The sequence below is a fragment of the Pogonomyrmex barbatus genome, unplaced genomic scaffold (genome assembly GCF_055798465.1).
Source record: "Pogonomyrmex barbatus isolate J1 unplaced genomic scaffold, ASM5579846v1 scaffold3, whole genome shotgun sequence".
NCBI classification, from domain to species: Eukaryota; Metazoa; Arthropoda; class Insecta; order Hymenoptera; family Formicidae; genus Pogonomyrmex; species Pogonomyrmex barbatus.
The window spans coordinates 16,121,993-16,144,199 of record NW_028297127.1 but is presented as its reverse complement, the minus strand read 5'-3'; the positions used below and the strand labels follow the sequence as shown (position 1 = coordinate 16,144,199).

Genomic DNA, 22,207 nt, shown 5'->3' with positions numbered 1-22,207 from the left:
TAAGGAGTTCAGTAACCAACTATAACGGTGCCTATATAGCGTGTCGCCAATATTGTTCCATTCGATGCGTTTTATGAAGTAACGTCTGTTCAACTGTAAACTTTATTTCGTTAGATTTCAAGAAAAAGAAATTACACTTGTTTAACATCACATTTCGAATAATTAATATTAAAATGATATTCAATGATTACTATTAATTAAGAATTAGTTATAATTATTAATACTAATAGTGTGTACAACCATACAGTTTTAGGGAAGGACAGCATTCGTATTGTGAAATCTTTTAATTAGGCTCAATATCTCGATTAATTCTCTCTCTTTCTCTATTTATCTTTCTCTCAATCTCTTTTGCTCACTCACTTGCATTCTTATCATTATCACTCTCTATTTCTCTTTCATTCGCGCAAGCACTCGTCCACTTATACTTTTGCTGCTTTTTTTCTGGTAAAGAACCAGGCTACCGTTACCACCGTTGTATTTCTATTCAAACTATCGAACCGGTTAAAACATATCCGCTGACTTTAAAGTGCAGTATATTACATTTCTTCATCCTATATTATTTCTCTTATGACAAACTAATATAGCTAACTATTACAATTATGTGTGAATCTTATCTTTAGCTTATCTTTATCGTAAAACTGAACTAATCTCTCCTTATCATTCCTTGTTGGGAATTATCGTTAAGCTCAGCATCTTCTTCCAAGATCCTCAACAAAATAAACCCTAGCTTCGGGTATCTCACATTGACAGTTCCTCACGTAATTACATCAGAATTAGTTATACGTATATACATATCTGTGCATCTATATGTATATATCGAGTTAAACGAGTTTTCCATTAGATCTTGAATGAAGATCAAGCGTGTCACCGAGTGGACGCATGAACGCGTAACTCTCGTAATTCTCGAGTTCTCGTAACGTTTACTCTGAACAGGCAGGACAACACATGCACGATAAACTGCTACAATATACGACAGCGTTCACGAGAAACTTATGCAAATCCGAATCCTTCACTGCATTCGTGAATCGCTTTGAGTAGATTTGTACGTAGTTTATCATATGTCTCGTACACTGGCAAATCCAGTTGATTGAAACTGTAATCAGAAAATATTAGCTCAGTAATTTCGTATTGCTTTAATTTTATTTTTTATGTTTCCTTGAAATCATATAAAAATTTCTTTTCCTTTTTATATCTTACCAAGTATGAGCAGATGGAAGCCTGTCTGTTGATCTATCCTCTCTATGAATTTGGAACTTTTGTACGCCGTTCATGCCTTCTAACGCGGCAAAACCTTGTAACGGCACTTTGGACGTACCAGTAACAAATTGTAAGAACTTTGCACGATCCGCTTGATCAAAACCTCGTAATGCACGCCAGAACCATTGAATCTGTTTAGGAAAAAAAAACAATATAACTCAAATCCTTTCAAACATTAGATTAGATAATGTACAAAGTATCGAAATATAGTACATACCTGTAGAGACGTAGCAGTGTATTTATGATATTCAGTATTTGCTTTAAGATCCTCGATATCTACATTAGGCAAACCGCTGATTAATAGTTCAAGTTCTTGTTCATTAAATATAGAGATCAGTCGTTTGGGTATAATATCATAAAAGCCTTCCAAGAATGCATTTAACCTGTGGAGGAAGATTTAAATTATAAAAAAAATTATTAAAAAAATAATAAGTAACATCCTTGTATTTGATATTGCAACTTTAAATTTACTTACTGTTTACGAATTGCTCCAGTCATCTTCATTTGACACACGAGCCTAATATATTCAAGTTTAGTCTCTTCTGTAACAACTATATTACGTCCATTTGGTATTAAATCTCGCACATCGTTAACACCAAATTCGTTCACCTGAAAAAGCAATGCATATATTTAGTCATCAAAATACAAGGCTGAAAATTACTGAAATAATCATTCTTTACCTCTGTAGAGAATGTTAATTCATATCCCAGATCAGAAATATTGTGTTCGGTAAGATAAACGAGTCCTTTATAAAAACTATAATCCTCGCTTTCCATATCTGTATGTTTCACAAGTATGCCAAGTATATGTTTATAGAAACTACGCGTGAAGTAGCATTCTAATAATTTGTTGTCATAAATAGCCTTAGCTGAAAAAAAATAACGTGAATCGGAACATAGTAGAATCGCCTTTTGTATTCAATGCATCCCTGTTAAAAATTAAAACAAATACTCACCAATTACTCGACCTACAAATTTATAATAGCACAAATGATTGGGATTACAATGCGAAGATGAATTTATCATGTACGTCACACGATCGCCAGGGCTGACTGTGAACAGGGCATACATCGGATTGAAGATCTCCCTCGAGATAATGACATACCATTCCCGCAGTAATCCTCCCGCGTCTTGCCCTTCTTCGCCTTTTATTAAAATTAAATATATGTTACTCAAATCTGTCAACATTTATAAATTTATTAGGACAAACGTAAGAAATCCATACCTTCAAAGACAATATAAAAGCGATTCTTCCATTCGTCAGCATTTCTACGATGAAGCTCTCTAAATGAATCTTCGAAAACGTGACTCCTACGAACATGGACTGCCAATTCTTCTCTTCGTATACCTTCGTCCATTCTTTCTAATTCTGTTCTGAAATAACGTCTCTTCACGTCGAAGTCTAACACTCTTGTATGATCCACCAATACGGAAAACGGTCCGTCCGCTAAGTGCGTAGTCGTTTGTCGTAAAATTTGATTGAGCACGGTTCTGTGCGTTTCTATAGAATAGAATATGTTATAGAATAGAACATGTATATTATGTTACATTGATGATTGATATAGTACCTATAATTTATCATTGATTAAATACGTACCAGCAAATTTGAGGAACTTTAATTGATCTGGTGGCAATGTTTTTTGCAAAGTTGGAGTGATATCCCAGGAAGCATTAGTGGGAGCTTCCGATTGTGAAGTGCCTTCATTATCCGAAAGTATTGGAGAAACTGGTGCTAAGTCTGGGACTACTTCTCGATTTTCACTAGTCGCGTTAAGACGACTGTCTCGATCTCGAGATGTACTCGACGAGGAATGCACCAAGAAGAATGCTTCTACCGCAGGCTGCAATATTAAATATACACATGTATACCACAAATAATAATAATAAATATAACAAATAAATATAATATAACATAATTTAATGATAACAGGCATTTAAGATAATAAATTTAATTTTTTACCTGTAAAACGAGGACGGCATGATGATCTGGAGTGTATTCTAATTCAAGCAAGCAAGCGCTAAGAGTTTCCCATAAATTATCTAATACTAAGCTCTCACTCAATAATGGAAGTGCAGTTTTTTCTTCATCTAAAAAAAAAAAACAGATATAAATATTATGGCATATAAGGCATACACGGTATTATAGTTTCGATATGCTTAACTTACCATTGCGAGAAGAAGATGTCTTTGAATTATCAAGAATTAAAGTATTTGCTTGCGTTGTATCCATAGGAACATCGGTGTCCGCATTGTCGGCGACTGATAAATATATTAATACATTAATTTTACAAAATATATTAATTTTGCATGTAAACTTTAAGATATGATTATATATAATAAATATATAATATATATAATAATATAACGAAATGTAAAGTACCTGTCTCTGATGCATTACTTGTTGTGCCTGTATCCATGGCTGCCTCTATTGTTTGATTGGCTTGAAAAAAAGTTTTGACTCGTAAATATTATAAATTTAACCAAAATGACAAAAAATTAGAAATTTATCTAAACGTAAAATTGTAATAAATACGTACTTGTTTTCTTGGTATTCGCTAAGCGCACCGCTTCTCTTATTTGCACGATAACTTTAAGTATTCTCAAGAAGAACGCCTGACTAGAGGTTTTACTGACGAGAGCAGCCATTGATGGTAATTGAAGATCACTTCCGGCTTTAACTTTACTCGGTGCTGTGACGACTACATTTTCATTAGTGAATCTGAAAAAAATTTTTTATAAAAAAAATATACACACATAGATATATATATATATATATATATATATATATATATATATATATATCTATATATATATATATATATATATATATATATATCGCTTTTCGAAAGTGCAAAGCATATGGATCTGACATATTTTAATTGCAAAATCATTGCTGCGTGCAAAATCCTTGCTACAAAAATATTTTACCTATCTAATAAAATTCCTCGTCCATTCCCGCTACTAGTCGATGGTTGATCTTCCAAGGAATTTCTTCGACTTAATTCACGATTTAGAACTTTTAATTCCATCATCAAATCATTGATATGTTCACAGACCATATTTGCCAATTCCATTGCACCCTCCAAGAGTAATTTTAATATCTGAAAAAAGATATAGATAGAAGAAAATATATTAACACTTTAATACTAACTCTTTAATACTTTTATATTAATCTAGATAATGTAAAACTACATACCAATTGTCTGGTAGGATCAGGGCAATGAGACAAATTAAGTAGCAATGCAGTTGCATCTTCAAGTCCATCTTCAGAGCAACTTTTACTAGTCAAAACTTGCACGGCCAATTTAAGGTGCCCTTCTGGTGCAGCGACACTTTGATCCTTATTAAGTTCCATCTTTTTGTTCTTTGCACCACCATCTTGTCGTCGATAGGGATTCACTTCCGTCAAGCCAATAGAGATCAAGGACAAAAGTCGCAGCAACTTATCTGTCAATTGACTGCTTCGTTTTATCACAGACCAGTTGAGCATTGAGATAAGTTGACCGAATGCGGAAGCTTCAAATGTAGTTGTGCCATGTTCTGGTTCACTTCCCAAATTGGTATTTGAATGAGTCCTTGCAACAGATTTTCCTTTCTTTGACGCACACGAATCCAATTTCAGAAGCAAATCCCAGAAATCTGGAAGATCACTCCTTCCTACTTTTGACGCTGACTTATTCTTCGCTCCGCTTTCCTCTTTGCTGCCACTTACGTCCTTCTCTTTATTAGTATCTTTATCGTCTGAGTCCTTAGATTTGATTGGCACAAAATATCCAGGAAAACTCTTGGCTAGTGATATCAACAGTTCTAAGGTGTGTCTACAATTCAATAAAAAAGAAATCAAGATGTTTTATTAAAAATAATGGAAGGAAAATAGCAGAATTATTTTCAATAATTCTTTTTATTCTGATTTGAATACTATTTTAATATACTGACCTGCAAACGGTAGGTGCTGCCTGCGGATGAATCGCAATAATATTACCTTGCCTTTCAGATTTTTTACCGGCATGACGTACTATATGGAATACGTTAGCTCTACAGCCAAGTGCAGCATCAATACTAATATTCAGCCACGATTGTGTATTGTTTCTTTGGTCAAAAATCTTTGGAGAACTAAAAATGATTTATTAGATATTTTATCACTGTGATGAATACAAATATTTTGTTTAGAATCAATTCTTCTAGAGAAAAATCTTACCATAAATCCATGGGAGAATTTAATAATCCCTTTCTCTTAAATTTTCCACCAAAATCTGCCATGATATCTTTACTCTCGTCATTACTTCTTTCCATAATGCTCAGCAATGCCTTTACTATCCATTCCCTTGTACTGCCGTGATAACAAAGATTTCTAATCACTCTGTGAAGTCTGAGCGTGTTAATTTTTGGCTCGTCAACAAATAATAACACCAATAGACAAGCCATCGATTCATGATCAAGTAATTGTCGACCTCTTAATCGTAAACCAGCTCCTTGATGAGCCATATTTGTATCACCTCGAGCATTCCAGGCACTCCATTGAGATCTTTGTGGTACTGCGTGAATGGCATATCGGGTACCACCTCCTCGAGCTATAAATATTACAATTTTCATATAAATTTATTTTTACACACAAATCTTATTTCATGTTAATGCAAATATTTATGCATAATCTAATATTAACTGCGATAAAAACTTACCTCTACCAGAATTTCTTAATATGCTCGAGAGAGCGGTATTACTTTGACTAACATGATTGAGAAATCTTTCCTGCATCATATGTCGATTACGTGCTTCCCATTCTCTTCTCAAATTTTGAGCTTCTTGAGCTAAATCCGGTGGAAGGACGGATATTTGAGAGTCCTCCATGTCAGTCAAGATCTGTAGAAATAAATATTACAGTTTTAAAAGTAGAGATAAAACGTATTTTGAAATAAACAGTAAATCTATTTGAGGGTATTAACAGCTTGTCGAAGAGAAGGTTGTAGATTTTGGAAGAACGCTGCGGCATCGACAGGATCTTCCGGATTTGCCGAAGCAGCCGCATGTCGTTGTTGTTCCATGCGTTGCTGCGCTAAAACTTCCTCTTGTATCGCTGGTGGTAAAGCTGCCAGGAATTCAGGATTTACTTCAACGGGTCCGCTAAGTTCTTCGACCACAGAAGCTTGTGCGCGCTGCCTCATACGTTGAAGTCTGTCGACATATTACTCATTATTTGTATACTGCTACCATAATATACAAATATTAGAGTAAGAACATCAATTAACCTGAGATGTTCGGCGATCACTTCGTCTCGCATATCCTCTGGTAAAGCGGCCAGGAACGACGGATCTACACCGTCCGGTAATTGTTGTTCCTGATTGCTAGATTGCTGTTGTGACTGCTGTTGCGAAGGTTGCTGTGAAGATTGATCGGAAGTTCCTGCCCCCGTGGCGGTTTCGGTCGTAATTGAAGATGTCGGATCTTGATTAACAACGTTGGCGCTACACACATTACGCATTCACATTAGTACTATTGCAATTTGCATTTACATGTTTATCACATTTGCAATACTCACTTTCGTTCAACACGTCGTAAGTCAATGTCGCTCGTTCGACATTGACTATCGTCCGTCAAGAGTCTTCGTATCCAATCGGCTGAATCGTTGCTCTCTCTCGACAGATCCTCACTAGTTTCTTGACCGAAATCTACTACTAATGGTGCAGCGGTAGAAGAGCGATTGGATGATTCGGCGGCATTCGTCGTTTCTGTATTACTTCGTCCAGACTGTCCTGTTGGAGCAAGATGCGTAGGCGCGTCATTAGACACATGTAGGTCTAATGACGAAATATTAGTATATATACTCTGAATAACTTAATGACAAGGATTAACCGAACCGAGCAAGTTTTTGATTTTTAGGGTGCAGTTACCCCGAGAAAATAGCACCCGATTCATGACATAGAATAATTAAAACAGAAATATAATGAGATATTTTTACAGTTAATAGCATTTTAAATATTCTCAAAGAATTTTAGTTACTTTTAAAATATTACTATATATTACTTAGTCTGATGGTCGCTTCAGATGTACATGGTCCCAGCACAGAGTCGACAATACTTTCAGCCAGCTCTAAAGTGGGATTCCGATTTGCCGTGCGAGGATCTCTGCTGTCAGATGTCGACTGTTCCTCCGGTGGTGGCGGAGGCGGCCGTTCCTCATCCTCTTGAACCGTCACTTCCATTTCACCTGTTACATCTAGTATGTAAAAAACACATAGAAACACGCGTATATAATATTCATTAAAAATAAATATAAAAAAATTATCTTGCCACACGCGGCTATACCGATTATGTCTTCCTCCGGAGTACGCTCCTGCCTTGTAGTTTCCACAGCGGTTTCTTCTCTGGCTACAAGTGGAAAGACATCGAGTCTTTGTGAGGTCGATGCAGATGGCCTTTGTTCATCTAGTGTTAAACTGGGCAATGTGGCTAAAAAAGTAATTTTAAGAATCTTGTTATTATTGTATTTAAATGTATTATTCTAAATGTATTTGTCACATATAAAATATTTATGAATATGAAAAAAAATATGGCATATTTACATTCCGTATTATTTGAACGTTCCTTTTCTTCTTTATTATCTTTCTCGCTTTCCTTTTCGCTTTCTTTTTCAGATCCATGTTGTTTTTTACGTTTCTCTTTGCGCTCGGCAAGTTCGGCATTTCTGTGCTTTTCTAATCCAGGTATCAACTTGTAGACAACACCTTTCAATGCAACAAAAAGTAAGTTAATAAAATTGTACTATATATAAAAATACAAAATATAAAAATACAATCAAAACAAATCCGTCCTTACCTACGCAACAATCTGGTTGAGAATCTCCATCTAGTTGCTTACTTTCTTCGATCCACCAATGTAATGCGGTTGGTATATTATTTAAAGTTGCAGCCAAACTTGGACCAAAAAGATATCCAGATTGATCCTGTAGACATTTAAAAGTTGAGCATTGCAATTCGCATTCGTTTTACATATGTGTTTACTCATTTTGAATTATGGTTATGTACATACAACATAATCAATCTGTTCTTCCTCTTGATTAGTAAATATACCCAGCCCGTTATCCATTACGACAACACGGGTATCTCTAAAACTTGATGCTAGAACCTGACTAGCAGACAAGGGAAGAGTCTGTGCAGCAGGACCTAAGAGCCTGCATTACATATATTAAATAATTATTTGTTTACTATTATATTTACGAGACAGAATCTTTCACTAATATATACCTTTGTAATATTACAGGAGGATTCGAACTACGTGGATTAGATAACTGGAGATACTGATACCGCCTATGTCGTAAAGCACGTTGCGTTCTAGTACTTGCAGTATCCAAACTTCCTTGCGATATTAACAGTGGATGAGTACTGATGCCTGTATCAAAATCGTGCAACTTTACTCTTTACACAATCGTGCAAGAAATTAAAAAATTGAAAAATAAAAGAAAAAAAGGAGAGAAAAAAAACCCAGTCGAATTTTCATATCAATACTCCTATTCTCGACTAGCTGAGCTTTCATAAACAACAATTGTATGAGCATGAGTAACATAAAATGTAATTCATTTTAATGTATAAAAACCTATCCATACATTAAAGTAAAGGGGAAATTAAAGTCGAGAATAGAGAGATTGCTCGATCCTAATGAGCCAAGAATTTCCGACTGTAATTATCTATTTTCGCTCCTATTTACCATTGTTCTCAGAACCTGCAGGGGGCTCTTCAAACAGACCTAATGGTAACGGGAATGTGGTATTCCATGGAAGACTAGGTCGCGTATTAACTGGCGTTGACGTATTTGCAATATCTTGATTTTCAATGTTGTGTTGTATCATTACAACATTACCACCATCGCGCTCGGACGAGGGGAACATACGAAAAACGCCACCTTCTCCAGTATCTTCATAAAAATCTATTCCATCCTCTTCATAATTGGACGATCCCTCCTCTTCTTCCTCTTCCTCTTCTTCATTCTCTTCGCCTAATAATGTAAATAATAATATAAATAAAAATAAGAGATGTACAATCTTTCTTCGGTTGACGTTACTATTAAGCTTTATCTACCATCATCTTCCTCTTCCTCTTCTTCATCCTCATCATCCTGCACTTCGTCCTCATTATCATCAGACTGATTGCTATCGGAATCCGAATCAGAGCTCATTAAGTCCTCCTAAAATAAAATCCATTGTAAATTCAGAAAATAAAATGGAAGTACTAATTACACGAGAAAAAATAAAAAGCGACGTTACTCTTACTGTGGTATCTCGAGTCGGATCGAAATCGCCCTCGGCGTCGCGCATCGCGAGACTTTCATCGTCAATGTCCATTGGCCTATGCGGGCGAGAAGATGGCTCTTCCGCCACGGCCGAGCCGTCCCTGGAAAAGAGTACACTACTTGATTATAAGTACTGTAGCTTTCACAAACTTAAAGGGCTACTAAATAAATAAAAAAAATTCGCGAACGTGTGCAACACATAAAACACAAGAAATACACATCTGAACAGCCAGGAAAAAATACATATCATGCTTAAATTAAAAAAAAAAAAAAAAAAAATCTATATGAACGTGTGTTCATGATTAACAAATTGCATGATTGCTAATGACTCAAAAAGATTGGATCTTATATGTTTTACAAAATAAAATCACATAAAATACAATTCGTGCAAGGAGAGTACTTTGTTAACGTCTGTTACATGTAAAGGAACATCGTCATTACGCAATATATAATTTGTATCACATCTGAGCGTATTATTTTAAATTTTATTCATACAGTAGTATTCAGCAAGATTTTTTATCTGCCATGATGATGTCATTGCTGCATAGACATTTTAATCAAATACAAAGAGACATTTTGTAGAATTGCATAACGTTCATCGAATTCTGCTAATCATTAATTTGCATCTCGTTACCTTTCAAGCAGTTGATCCATGATATCCTCCAGTGCAGCCTCATCCCCTTCTTCGTGTACCTGACTCTCTGAAGTGGGTTCCAAACTTTCCGCTGTTACAGAGATGTCATGTTCAGTATTTTCCGCGTCTTCATTGGCCTCCTCCCCCACGGCATGCGTAGCTTCCGAGGTCGTAGTGCCCGTCTGTTCTCCACCAATCGGTTCTTCTTGAACTGTCCTATTTTTCGGTTTTGTAAATTTATTATTGACCGCGCCCGGCATTGGTTGATTAATAATGCGCGATAAAGTCTCTAGTGGTTTTAACGCGGCGTTAATAGTGCCGGCCATATTCGGACTCGATAAATCAAGACTGTGCGGTATTTTGGCCAGGTCGGTGATTATACCCTTCCTAAGCATTATTCTGACGATATAATTGACGTTGTTATATTGATGAGCTCTTAAAGAAGCCCTCAATTGAGTATGCGACATATTGGGCGGGCAACTGTCGATCATGGTGGATATCAATCCAATTAATAGCTGAAGTTGTGCGTGCTTCTCGGAACTCTCCGGAAGCGCGAGTGTTCTCGTCAAGGCTGCCTTCACCTCAGTTACCAAAGTCGTTTGTACGTCTGGCGAGTGATTGCATGATGCAATAGCAGCAATCAACATTCTTGCCATGCTGCTGCACGTTCGATCGCCTGAATTTTCCGGAGACATTGGCAAAAGTTTATCTAATAAGAACGCTAAAGCTGTTGTATCCTCAGATACCATCTCGCTTTGTCCAGCTCTGTACGTATGTTCGGTAATAAGACTAGCTACAGCGCCATAAGATCTCACAGCTTCAGCCAGTATTTTCAATATCGCCGACTTCGTTAAGATAGGCTTCTTCGCTTCTTCTGGTTCTACTTTGCTGTTGTTACCAATGTCGGTATAGATTTTTAAAGGAATAATTTGTGACACTTGATCATCGTCATCCAAGGGATCGTTGGTAGTCGTTGCGTTATTTCTCAGTACATCTCGTCGTGAAGATGATGTTGATGATGATGATGGATTACCCATTGATGAAGTTGTTGCGTGCAATGTCTTCTTTTCAGGACTCGTTGGAGTGGCCGATCCATCATCCGATGACACCGGCATTGGCTTAATTAAGGCGTTCAACATATCACGGATAACACCTACGGATACTTCTTCTACCATTGGTAATGCTGGAGAATGACTAGGAGGTAAGGCTTTGACGACTAGCCTATTGTCAACGTCATCTTCTGCAAAATGATAAAAATGTAATTAGAAAACAAAATCGTCAGAAGTGTTTCATATTAATAAATCCGAAATGTCATTCTTAATTAAAACTCACTTTTTAAACAACTTATGTCAACTCTAAGAATATTCTCGCACACTTCTTTATACACTTCCGGATTACGACAAACGGCACTACTAATTTGCCGTGTCATGAAAAGAATCTCTTTATATGCAGGAGGTATGTTGCTCTGCGTGCGTGCACGAATAACCTGAAACAGAAGTAAATGAACAATCGTATCATTACATGCGCGGATTAATGTACGCAAAATAAAGGACAGATGCAAATACCTTCTCCATTGCGAGACGAAGTGTGCGCGGTTCCTCAAGAGTATGTCGTATCAGTAACGTACACAAATTGATGCAACCGGTGAAACTACACATTTGTGTCATTTCAAGAAGTAACTTGACACCACCCTCACGTGCAAACACCTCCGCATTTCGATAATCTCTCGTTAATCGTAAGCATACCTTCAATACAGCGTGTAATGCGTCTCGATCGACCGGGATTGCCAAAAACTTTACACATGCACTGTAACATAAGCAATGCTTATAAAATATTTATATCTTAAAACTCTTGATTAATATATAATACTTTTATAAAGAATTATTGTGAAACAATAATCACAAAAAATATTACGGAAAATGGCTAACTAAAATACTTGCATAAATAAATATTAATGTCGATTATCCATAAAGAGAATCTCAAAAATTAGAAATATAATTTTAAATTTTTTGACATTTAAATAATTAGTTATATACATATCGGATATATCTGTTACGTTAGTATTTATCTCTCACCGTACGATACTCGGTGCTATGCTGGGATCCAATCCTTGGACCACCGTGTTTCGTCTCTCTTCCCCTACCGGACTTTCGTCTGTATCCATATTCGAATCAGAACCCGAGCCACCGTCCTCTTTATCTGTATTCAGCTTGAAACCCATCGTAATAGGTCGTCTGTTATCACTGTCTTCGTTCACTTGTGTCATGCAGGAAAAAGTAATAAGGTATCGACGTCTACTGCAAGATATCCGTACACTGGACTCGCCGGCCCAGTACGCGTCATTGATGATTCGATTATTCATGGGTGAATAGAGAGTCCACTTGCCTGTACTCAAATCAAACCATTTCCATGCACGAGTCGTGATCTTATGCATCATTTGTTTTCGCTGCGTGAGTGTGGCCACCTTCTCCAAGCGATCAATAAGAAGTAATAATGGTGCTAACCATTTTGGTGTCTTCATGCTCAACACAGCGCTGGTATCTTTACAGTCCTTAGCGATTCTGTTCTTATTCGCGGTAAGTGGAGCCTCGCTCACCACCAATAACCGTACAAGTTTGTCCAGTATCGCGCATTCCTCTACTATAAGCGCACACGGCACTCTCATCTCTTGGAACGAGCCCTCGAAAAAGAGAGTGTAGAGGTAAAGGCGACCGGAGAGCTTATTTGCCTCCTCACATTCCACTAAGCGCGCACCGGCGTTCTCGTCCTGGCTCTCAGCGATATCAATCAGATAGTCTACTAAATGACCAACCTCACGTATCAACTGCCGCAACGTATCGTCCCGCCATTCATCACCGTTTCGCTTCGTGATCGTCACCAATAAGTCGCAAATCCTATACACTGTATCCGGCATGAGATCCAACAGATTGAGACACTGTCCTAGCGCACTACGCGTGAACTCGTCTATACTCTCCGTAATCGTTATTTCACGGGAGGGAATCTCCTCGATACCTGATATCTTACGCGTATCTGTATCACCAAGTGACATCGCAATAGCGTGCATTATTTGATCGTCATCCGCCAATTCCAAATCCATAATCAAGCCTTGGCCGCTTGCATCGCTCGCTGGAGCGTCAGGTCTACGTAAAGTCGCGGGATTTGTCAGAAGATAATCGGTAGCTTGTTCCACAGTCATTGTGTGCAACAACGCTTCTATGCAATGCGCACGACTGAAGCCCATGTCCATCAACTGTCTCAGATATTCTGGATTTACATCGGCCTCTGGTTCATCTCTGCGGTCAGATCCACCGCTTCTGCCGACACCACTCGCACCGCTACCGCTAGCTATTGCGGCGTCTCCGTTCTCTTCCTTCTCTGTACGTTCTTTGATTATCTTCTCACCACGTAGAATATGTCGTAAGATCGATAAAATGGATTCTGTCATGCGGGCTCCGTAATTTTTGAGCGGTTTTTTGCCCCACATTAACATTACCGCTTCAAAAGCTTTTTTGTGGATATCGATAAGGTATCTTATTGGATCGAACGTTTCACATACTTTATATATTCCCGTACATTTCGATGAGACCACGTGAGGCGAATCCAAGATGGCTTTAGGATTGACCATTTTTTCCAGCAGCATCAGCCAAGCATCCAGAAATTCACCTGTTCCATCTGGTAAATTAGGGTGTTCCAATCCATCGGACAATGCAAATTGACCTCCACCCGACAGCGCCCAATGAAAAGTTGAAAAAAATGCATTTTGACCATTCAGTTTGACGAATTTCTGAAGCATTAGGTGATAAGGATGTCTCTTCTCATCGAAAAGCATCGGTGAGGTGAATCCCACTGAACATATAAGGAAAGTAAGTTTAAACTTCGGAATCGGTGATGGAGGTAATTTATCCCACGACAAGCCACGCGTTAGTAAGCAATTCAAAGCGGTGGCAACGCTCCGTGCCGCCTGAGAGGGCAACGTAGGCGTTAAGGGCATTTGTTGTCCTCTACGTTGTCTCACAGGAGAACCCATGCAAAGTTTGACCAGTAAACCAAATAATTCTGAAAGCGCTCTACCGAGCCTTGAAGAAGCGCCCAATAATGGTTTGATGTATTTCAACTGATAATTATTTGGTTTATCGTTCACATTTGGTTTGTCATCTACTTCCATCGGTATTGGAGGAGGATCTGTGCTAAGAGCTTCCATGGCTGTTGTCATTCCATTGCTTCCCATATCTGAAGATACGGTAGCAGACCAAGAGGAAGATGGTTCGCCTTCGGTTTTTAATTCGGGTGGCATCAACTTGTCCATATCTTCTTTGCCAAATTCACATCCAGCCGGAATAATATCCTCGCTACATAACGCGAGCAACAAAGTACTTTCCCAAACAAGAGACATGTAAAGTTCGGACAAACCTTTGAGAACAGCCAAACCTAATTCGGAACCCCAATGATTCATAGAAAGATTTCGGATATCACTTTGACTGGTACGACAAACATGAACAAACATCACTACGTATCCATGAGCTGCATTCATAGCATGTAACAACGGCGTAGCAGTATCACTTGTAAATGCAGTTTCCAGATTTGGAGCTGATGCAAGTTCATGTAATAAGACGGAACCACCAGGGGATTCCATATTACTGTGAAGTGGTTTCAACAAATTTAGCACTTCATTTAATTGCGACAAACCTGTCTTGAGTACTAATGGTTCATGTGCGAGATTCTACAAAAATCAAATTATAATCGTAACATTATTATATGTTAAAAACATACAATTTTGATAAAATAATTATATGGAAATTAGAACATACCAAAATACTTTTGCATACTGAGGCTACAGATTGAGCCGCTTGTGCAACAGGATAGTCAACAGGTAAATTAGGTAGACCCAAAATTGACAGTAGCGGAACGAGTCCCTTTTGACCAACAAATTCTCTGCAGTGATCATCAGTTGAATTATTACTTAGAATAGCATCCACAAATTTCATAACATTGTGGATATATTCCACTAAAGCGATGGGAGTCTTTTCTCTTGGTTGAGGTGGCGGTCCAGGCTGCGGAGGTGACATGCTGGGTTGTTCCTCTCGTTGAGGATGCGAGCTTGTGCTCGCTTCTTCCTCATCTTCTTCCTCCTCATCACTGCTACTTCCGCCGCCTCCTCCACCACCACCACCAGAATCTCCTACTCCAACACCGACTGATTGACCAGATGTTTGACGATTTCCCGAAGCCGTGTTTGAAGGTGAATTTTCAGATTTACTAGCTGCACGCCAGCATATGTATCGTGGATCACAGCCCAATACACACAGCTCTTCGAGTAACTAATGATAAAAAAAAAAATATATAAAACGAATATGTAAAAGTTAGTTATTAATAACAAAAAAGTTAGTTATTAAGAAAAGAACAATTTTTTAATAAATACCTTAATAATAGCGGCAATAGCGTCAACTTTTAAGCTTGGTTGATGCCTCATTAATTCATCCATGGCATTGCCTAAATTAGAAGCTGTATCGCCTAATGGGTCGGCACTTCGTCGCCGTCGCATTGCTGAGAGATAAACAGGTGAAAGAAGTACTTTAAATAAGCGCTCAAATGGTCGCCGCTTCACGAAAGATTCAAGACCGCGTTGATTTAAACACAGTGCACTGAACACATTAGGTAAAGAGCCCAATACTTCTCTAGTGGCAGGAACCTAATATTATTAAAACAAATTTTAATAATTTTTAAAAACAAACGTTCTTGAATAAGAAGTTTTTACATATATAAAAAGAATATTTTGCTATTATGCAAAATTATTACACTTACTTCTTTTATGAGTAAAGCATGGAGTACAACGTCAGTCAAGCCATTATCTTGTAAAGATGATAATAGAGATGGTTCTTGGAAAACATACACAGTCACGACATCAGTAGCAAGTAAGAATAATGAAGGACCATAATACTCTGAATTACTTATAATGTGCTTCAGAGAAGATGGTAATGTACCCTCCATAACATGTCGTATACTGTCGGAAAATGCCGGATCTTGGATTGCCTTTTTAAGAAAATTCAACATCGATTTCAAAAGTGCTGCCCGTTGCGGTAAACATGTTTTGCCAGTCTTAGCAGCAGAATAGTCTGGCTGTTGTTCACTCTTTTCATCTGCTTTAGCAATCATATTTTCATCTTCCGATATTTCCATAGGATTAGAAGATTCTTCTCGTTCGTCAAAAGTTTCGTGTTCGCGGCGTGATGTGGAAGATCCCTCCTCCCTTTCTACCGATCTTTCACGCGAGGTTTGTGGAGCATCTTGATAGAGCAGTGGTTCTATCTCAAACGGTTGTTCTTTTCTGCATACGTTGACTTCCATGTCTAAACGGTTGATGAAACTTGCTAAACCACTGTGAGTTTGAAAACCTTGCATATCTATGTTCGTTATTAAATCTATGACACGCACTGCTCTTGTTACAAACTGTAAAAGAAAAAAAATGCATAGATAAAATAATAAAATTATTTTACAATGTAAAAATTTAATAATATATTCTTTTACTTAGTAATAAAGTTGCAAGAAAATGCGATTATGTTATTCTGTTAAACAGTACCGTTATATGCTCCAATTCACTTCCTGGCCAGTTGATGACTTTCAAGAGACTCTCCATCATGCCACAACTTACAAGAGCTTCTCCACCTGCTTCATAACTCGCAAGATGGTACAGAAAACTAAATAAAGCTGTCGCAAGTGGAAGAGGAAAGGGTTGCCCATCTGGTTGTGGTGAAGTTAATGTTGTTATACAAGTACGAACTAAAACGGGTAAAAAGCCGTGATATGAGCTAGCTCCAGTAACGTCAATAATCATGTTTAATCGCGAGCCTGGTTTTCTGAAATTGCGTAAATAAAAATTAATATATTAAATATAACAAATTCACAGATCAAAAGATGTCCGTACTTACTTAGGGAAGTGTGGATTACGATCTAAATGTATGATACTGGTAAGAGTGCGCAATGCTGCTGCGCGAATCTCAACAAGATGTGTATGTGGTAATTCCAACAATTCAACCAGCTCTTCGAGAAGTCCAGCATGGAGAAGACTATGCGCATTTTCCTGTAATGCGTTGCTGTATACAAGCACGGACAATGCTTGAAGTCGAGCTTGCACGCACTGCAATCGTCTTCGATAATCCGAAAAACTATGCGCTAGTCTTATGTGTGTCAATAGAGCCATCTAAAAAATATTTCAAATTATTTCATATTAATATCCTCTGTATATTTGTGTGGAGAAAAAAGAAAGCTGTAAATGTCTTTACCTGTCGTTCCTGAGGTACGTTATAAACTTTCAATAGATCGTTCATAATCTGTGCTGGGGTTTTTCCAAGTTTATCAACATTTTCTATATGTATATATGTTACAAGATTCATTTGACCAACTTTCTTTGTACTAGAGAGTGATGTACCAGTTGCCGATGATTCGGCTACAGTCGGATTTTCTGCATAAAATTCAAAGTGTAACGTTGTAGCACTCGCTGGAAATGGCTGTAAAATAAAAAGTATGTATATGTATCATTTATAAAATTCAATTTTATCCATTGTTATACAATGCTCATATATGCATTCTTACTTTTTCCGGAAATTCCTTGCAGCAATCGGCTAAACCAAAACCATTCTCCTTCCCTCCCCAACTCTATAATAATCAAGTTATTATTTAATAAATAAAAACTTGAAATTGTATTAATAAAATATAATTACAATTACTAACCTCTGCTAAGTGAATAAGCCTGCTGAGTAAAGCTTGTCGTTTGTCACTATTTAAACGTGTAATAAAATTACTGCGTTTACTAAACATGTATAGAAGATTTAATACACCAAGAACTACATTCATATTACAACTTGATAATAAAGTAACCAAGTGTTCCATGCTGTTGTACAAATGCCGTGAGAATGAATGCTCAATTAATAATGTTGTAAAGTGAAGAACCCAAAGAAGCAGCTCTTTTGCCTATCAAATTAATAATGTGAATTATTTTATTAATCAGCTGAATTTTAAAGTTGATTACAAGAAATAATGTTTAAGATAATATATATTTCAAGTCAATGTTAGTATTAATAAAAATAAATCGCTTATTAAATAAACCTCTCTATTTTGAGGAAGATCACACGCTAATTCCCATGGATTATCCGGACTCCTTGCTGCAGCTTCTTCTAAAATACTGTCACTGAGATCTAAGACATCAATCCAATGAAATAATTCACATTTCCCAAATGTCCACGCATCTATCTGCTTTAGTTCTTCTAGCAGCTCCGCGTGTGAACAAGAGCGTAGTTTGCTTATGAGTGCCTGGCATTCTGCAGGCTAAACACATTATACATAATTAATTTCAATATATTTAATCTAAATAAAGTGAACACATATATTTGTATACATGTACACCATTAATTTTTATATTTCAAGATATAATATGTAGTTAAATATATTTAATGAACTAATATTATCTTGGTAATATTATACATATAATAGATTGAAATAATTATTTGTACAAAAAAATCATTAAATTATACAATTTGCTGAAAGAGAGAAATTCAATTCTACTTAATATGTAATCATATAATAATAAAAAATTATCAATAAAAATAAATTTTTATTGAATATTTAAAAATATTTATTACCACATATAATTCTGAATAAAAATATAAAACTTATTATTTCATTAAATATTTAAATAAAAATTAACATTTATTTAAATAAAAATATGTAATACTTACCACTTCAGAAGTGCATTTTTTCAATCTACTGCGATCGATCTTCATTTTGGTATATTAATATATACTTCCCAAACTTAATATCTAAAATAAAAACACAGAAAACATATTATAAACATATTATAAACTTTACAAAAATATTTACTTAAAATTAACAATTTACTTATAAATAAAAGAAAATACAAAGAACAAAATTAAAACAGAAATGCAAAAATAAAAATTTTCTATCATTAAAAAAAAAAGATAAAATATAAACAATCATGTCATATCAGCAAGGTTATTTTATATTTTATAGATATCATATCATTAGTAATAGATAAAAATATTATAAACATATTAATCATAAGCATCTTTCATTCGTGTACTATAAAACATTTCTGAACATGTATTCATTATACAGATAATAAGGATAAAAATATTTCACAAATTTCTAGAAGCTTACTAAAATAATCACAGAGAAACTTCTTTGATTTAGAAGATGTTAAAGATTACCTAAATTATATCTATTTCTTTACTACTTTTCTTATAGTTAAGATATAAAAATAAATGCATATATGTAAAAATCTTAACAAATCTGTGTATATTTTCTAGATTACATTTGAAAGAAAATATAAGTGATATTTCACCGAGGAAAAAGATTCTATGCCTATTCTTCATTGTTCCCTTAAACTATATTAAAATCTTTTTTTTCATTTTTGCCAAAGTTTAAATATACATCTATTTCATATTAAGTACAATTGTATAATTGAGCTATAAAGAATAGAACTTAGAATTGTGTCCAAGACATTTCTTTTTTTCTAATCTCCATAACCTTAAACTTCCACTTCGACTTCCGTTTTACAATTTTGTAAAAACTATGCTGTGACTACAAAAGAATTTAAGGAACAAATATTACGACGGATCAGAAATATACGTGCGCACATGCACTCGATGGTAGGAAGGAGAGAATGCGTTGACTACGTCGAAACCGTATTTAGGCGAGCAAGCCTTATGTACGTACCTCGTGATATTTGCAAATCGCGATGTACGACGCACGATGCGACGCAAGCCAACACAACATTATGAACCTATTGCAACATAAAGCGACTTTTTTTTTTTTCCTTTCCTTACTTCCTTCTTTAATGCCCGATTCTACCGCGTTATCTGGGTCGACCTACCCTTTGTACCTCGCATCAATCACATCCCTCGGCCCGGGCGTTCACTCCGTGACGGCCGTTCCGCGACGCTGCGCATAAAATTTGCCACGCGAGAAAGAGAGCGTATCTCACAGAGGACGAAACGAGATCACGCGTTAATCTGCATAGTCATCGGCGATATGGGGAGATTCTAACCTATTCCATCGAGGCGCAGGAACAATGGTGAACTTGACAACAGATCGAATGACAACACCCTGGCGGCGATCGGTCACACTGCCAGCGCTCGGGAGACCCGTGCGCCCTCGTAAATAAACGTTTGAAGGTGAAAAGAGGCGTGCGCGATGCCTCTTTTGAACGCGACGGTTAAACGCAGAGGGAGAGTTTTTCTCGAGTCGAGAGATAGGAAGGAAAAGAAAAGAAAAAGACACAAAGAGAGGAAAAAAATAGAATCGCGCTCTCGTAAAGGGAGCAAGAGAGGCGACGTGTGTCTCTATCTTTCTCTTACCCTTCTCCCTCTCTTACCTGGCGATGTGCCGTCGTACTTCCGTGCTCTCGACTTCTCCTTCTCTTTGTGATAACGTAGCGCTGCCGCTACTGGTAGTCTCCTCTTCCGTCAAATTTAAGTCCCGTCCGATGCGCTTCTTCACGTCAGCAGCGTGGCGATGCGGCACGGGCATCGCGGTCGCGTCGAACCCGCGAACTCAAGACCACTTGTCGCGTAACCGCCGTTGTCGTACCGCACTGCTACCGCTATTCCGAGTCTCGTCGGATCTTTCATTAACGTACACCCCGCGACGGACTCCTCTCAATCCTCTTGTGGCCGTCGCACGTTGATAGTCACTCGCAACTACAGTTCGACAGAGATGGCGTGAATGCAGGCGGAACGTGATAGACAAGGAGACGACGAGGACGGGTAATGGTAAAAGGGAAGGGGACAGTGAGAGAGAGGGGGAGGGGAGAGATGCGCGAAATGAAGGGCCGATAGCTGCGGCACGGCGGTGTCAAAACAAAACCGCGAACGAGCGCGGCCGCAAAGATTATCTTTTTCTTTGTAGTTCTCTGTTCCCTTTGTTTCTTTCTTTCTCTCACTCTGTCTTTATCAGTCGACGACGGTGCCGATCACCGCCATTTTAGCGGGGCATCTCGCACGACGCGACGGTATCGTCCCGTCTTCTTTAACCTTGAACAAACAGACGGGATCCGTGCACGCCACCACTAGTAGAACCCCTAGCACAATCGCCGTCGATGTTTCTCGAACAATCTCTCGCTCTCGCTCGCTCGCTCGCTCGCGAGTTCACGACCTTTTCCTTCTCCTTCTCCTTCTCCTTCTCCTCCTCCTCTTCCTCTTCCTCTTCGCCGCGGCACACGATCACTCGTCTAGTTCAACGTTGGTCGTTGCACGCACGAAAATTCGCGCTCGCGGCTCTTTCACCGACGTACGTATTGTTGCGTGCAGCAGAAAGAGAGGAGAGAAAGCACACCGTGCTAGTTCAGTCGTGTCGCTTACATACGCACGCACGCATGCATGCACAATACGCGCGCGCGCGAGCGCGCGTACGTACAATACACGCGCTCTTCCTCTCGCTCGCGCGTACCGCGCGCCGTCGAACACAACCTCTCCTCTCCTCGAAGGGCTCTTTCACCTGAGACCCGAGACTGACTCTTCGGTCCGAGGAACCGCTCGAGAACACGGCGCGATATCGTCAATACGCAATTTCACGCACGCTTCGCGTGCCTCGCGCGCTCACTTTTTTTTTTTTTACTTCTATTCTTTTCCCGTTTCCTCGCTCTTTACACGATGCGGCGCCCACTAGGCTGATTCTCACACATTGCGTGTCACTTGTATCAGAATGGAACACGCGACCGACGATGATGCGCGGCTCGCGACGCTTCCGATCTCGCAAGTGAATGAGCGAACGTACGAGCGCGCGCGAATCGCGATGCGGACGCGACAGAAGCCCGCGGACGAATCCGCTGCCACCGCGACCACCTGCTGTCGATACTTTAAATCAGAGCTTAAAATTCCACGGTTCCACGGTCTGATCGCGCAACGAATTGCTACAAACCCCTGATCATTGCGTCATACGCGTAGCATCCGTACAAATTCACTAATCATGAAATTATATGACTAGATACATATATTTTTGATGCAAAAAATGTATATCACACA

General features: G+C 38.0%; 1 protein-coding gene across 1 annotated transcript; it reads right to left on the bottom strand.

Annotated features, from left to right (window-relative positions):
- Positions 1 to 84: 84 nt before the first annotated feature.
- Positions 85 to 22,011, bottom strand: HUWE1 (HECT, UBA and WWE domain containing E3 ubiquitin protein ligase 1). Its single transcript, XM_011640048.2, has 44 exons — positions 20,560 to 22,011; positions 18,905 to 18,985; positions 18,276 to 18,494; positions 17,901 to 18,140; positions 17,763 to 17,825; positions 17,453 to 17,677; positions 17,099 to 17,370; positions 16,750 to 17,026; positions 15,975 to 16,619; positions 15,592 to 15,861; positions 14,981 to 15,490; positions 12,248 to 14,892; positions 11,738 to 11,978; positions 11,505 to 11,658; positions 10,173 to 11,412; positions 9,513 to 9,654; positions 9,328 to 9,433; positions 8,957 to 9,244; positions 8,497 to 8,641; positions 8,282 to 8,423; positions 8,069 to 8,195; positions 7,816 to 7,977; positions 7,559 to 7,702; positions 7,278 to 7,469; positions 6,793 to 7,051; positions 6,503 to 6,718; positions 6,200 to 6,428; positions 5,936 to 6,116; positions 5,455 to 5,827; positions 5,193 to 5,369; positions 4,453 to 5,074; positions 4,185 to 4,357; positions 3,794 to 3,975; positions 3,637 to 3,696; positions 3,423 to 3,515; positions 3,217 to 3,344; positions 2,854 to 3,097; positions 2,482 to 2,757; positions 2,213 to 2,401; positions 1,938 to 2,125; positions 1,733 to 1,866; positions 1,475 to 1,640; positions 1,198 to 1,388; positions 85 to 1,093 (listed from the first exon to the last, which is right to left on the bottom strand). Exons 2-44 carry the CDS (start codon positions 18,947 to 18,949, stop codon positions 991 to 993), a joined length of 12,678 nt encoding a protein of 4,225 aa, XP_011638350.2. The 5' UTR covers positions 18,950 to 18,985; positions 20,560 to 22,011; the 3' UTR covers positions 85 to 990.
- Positions 22,012 to 22,207: the final 196 nt, after the last annotated feature.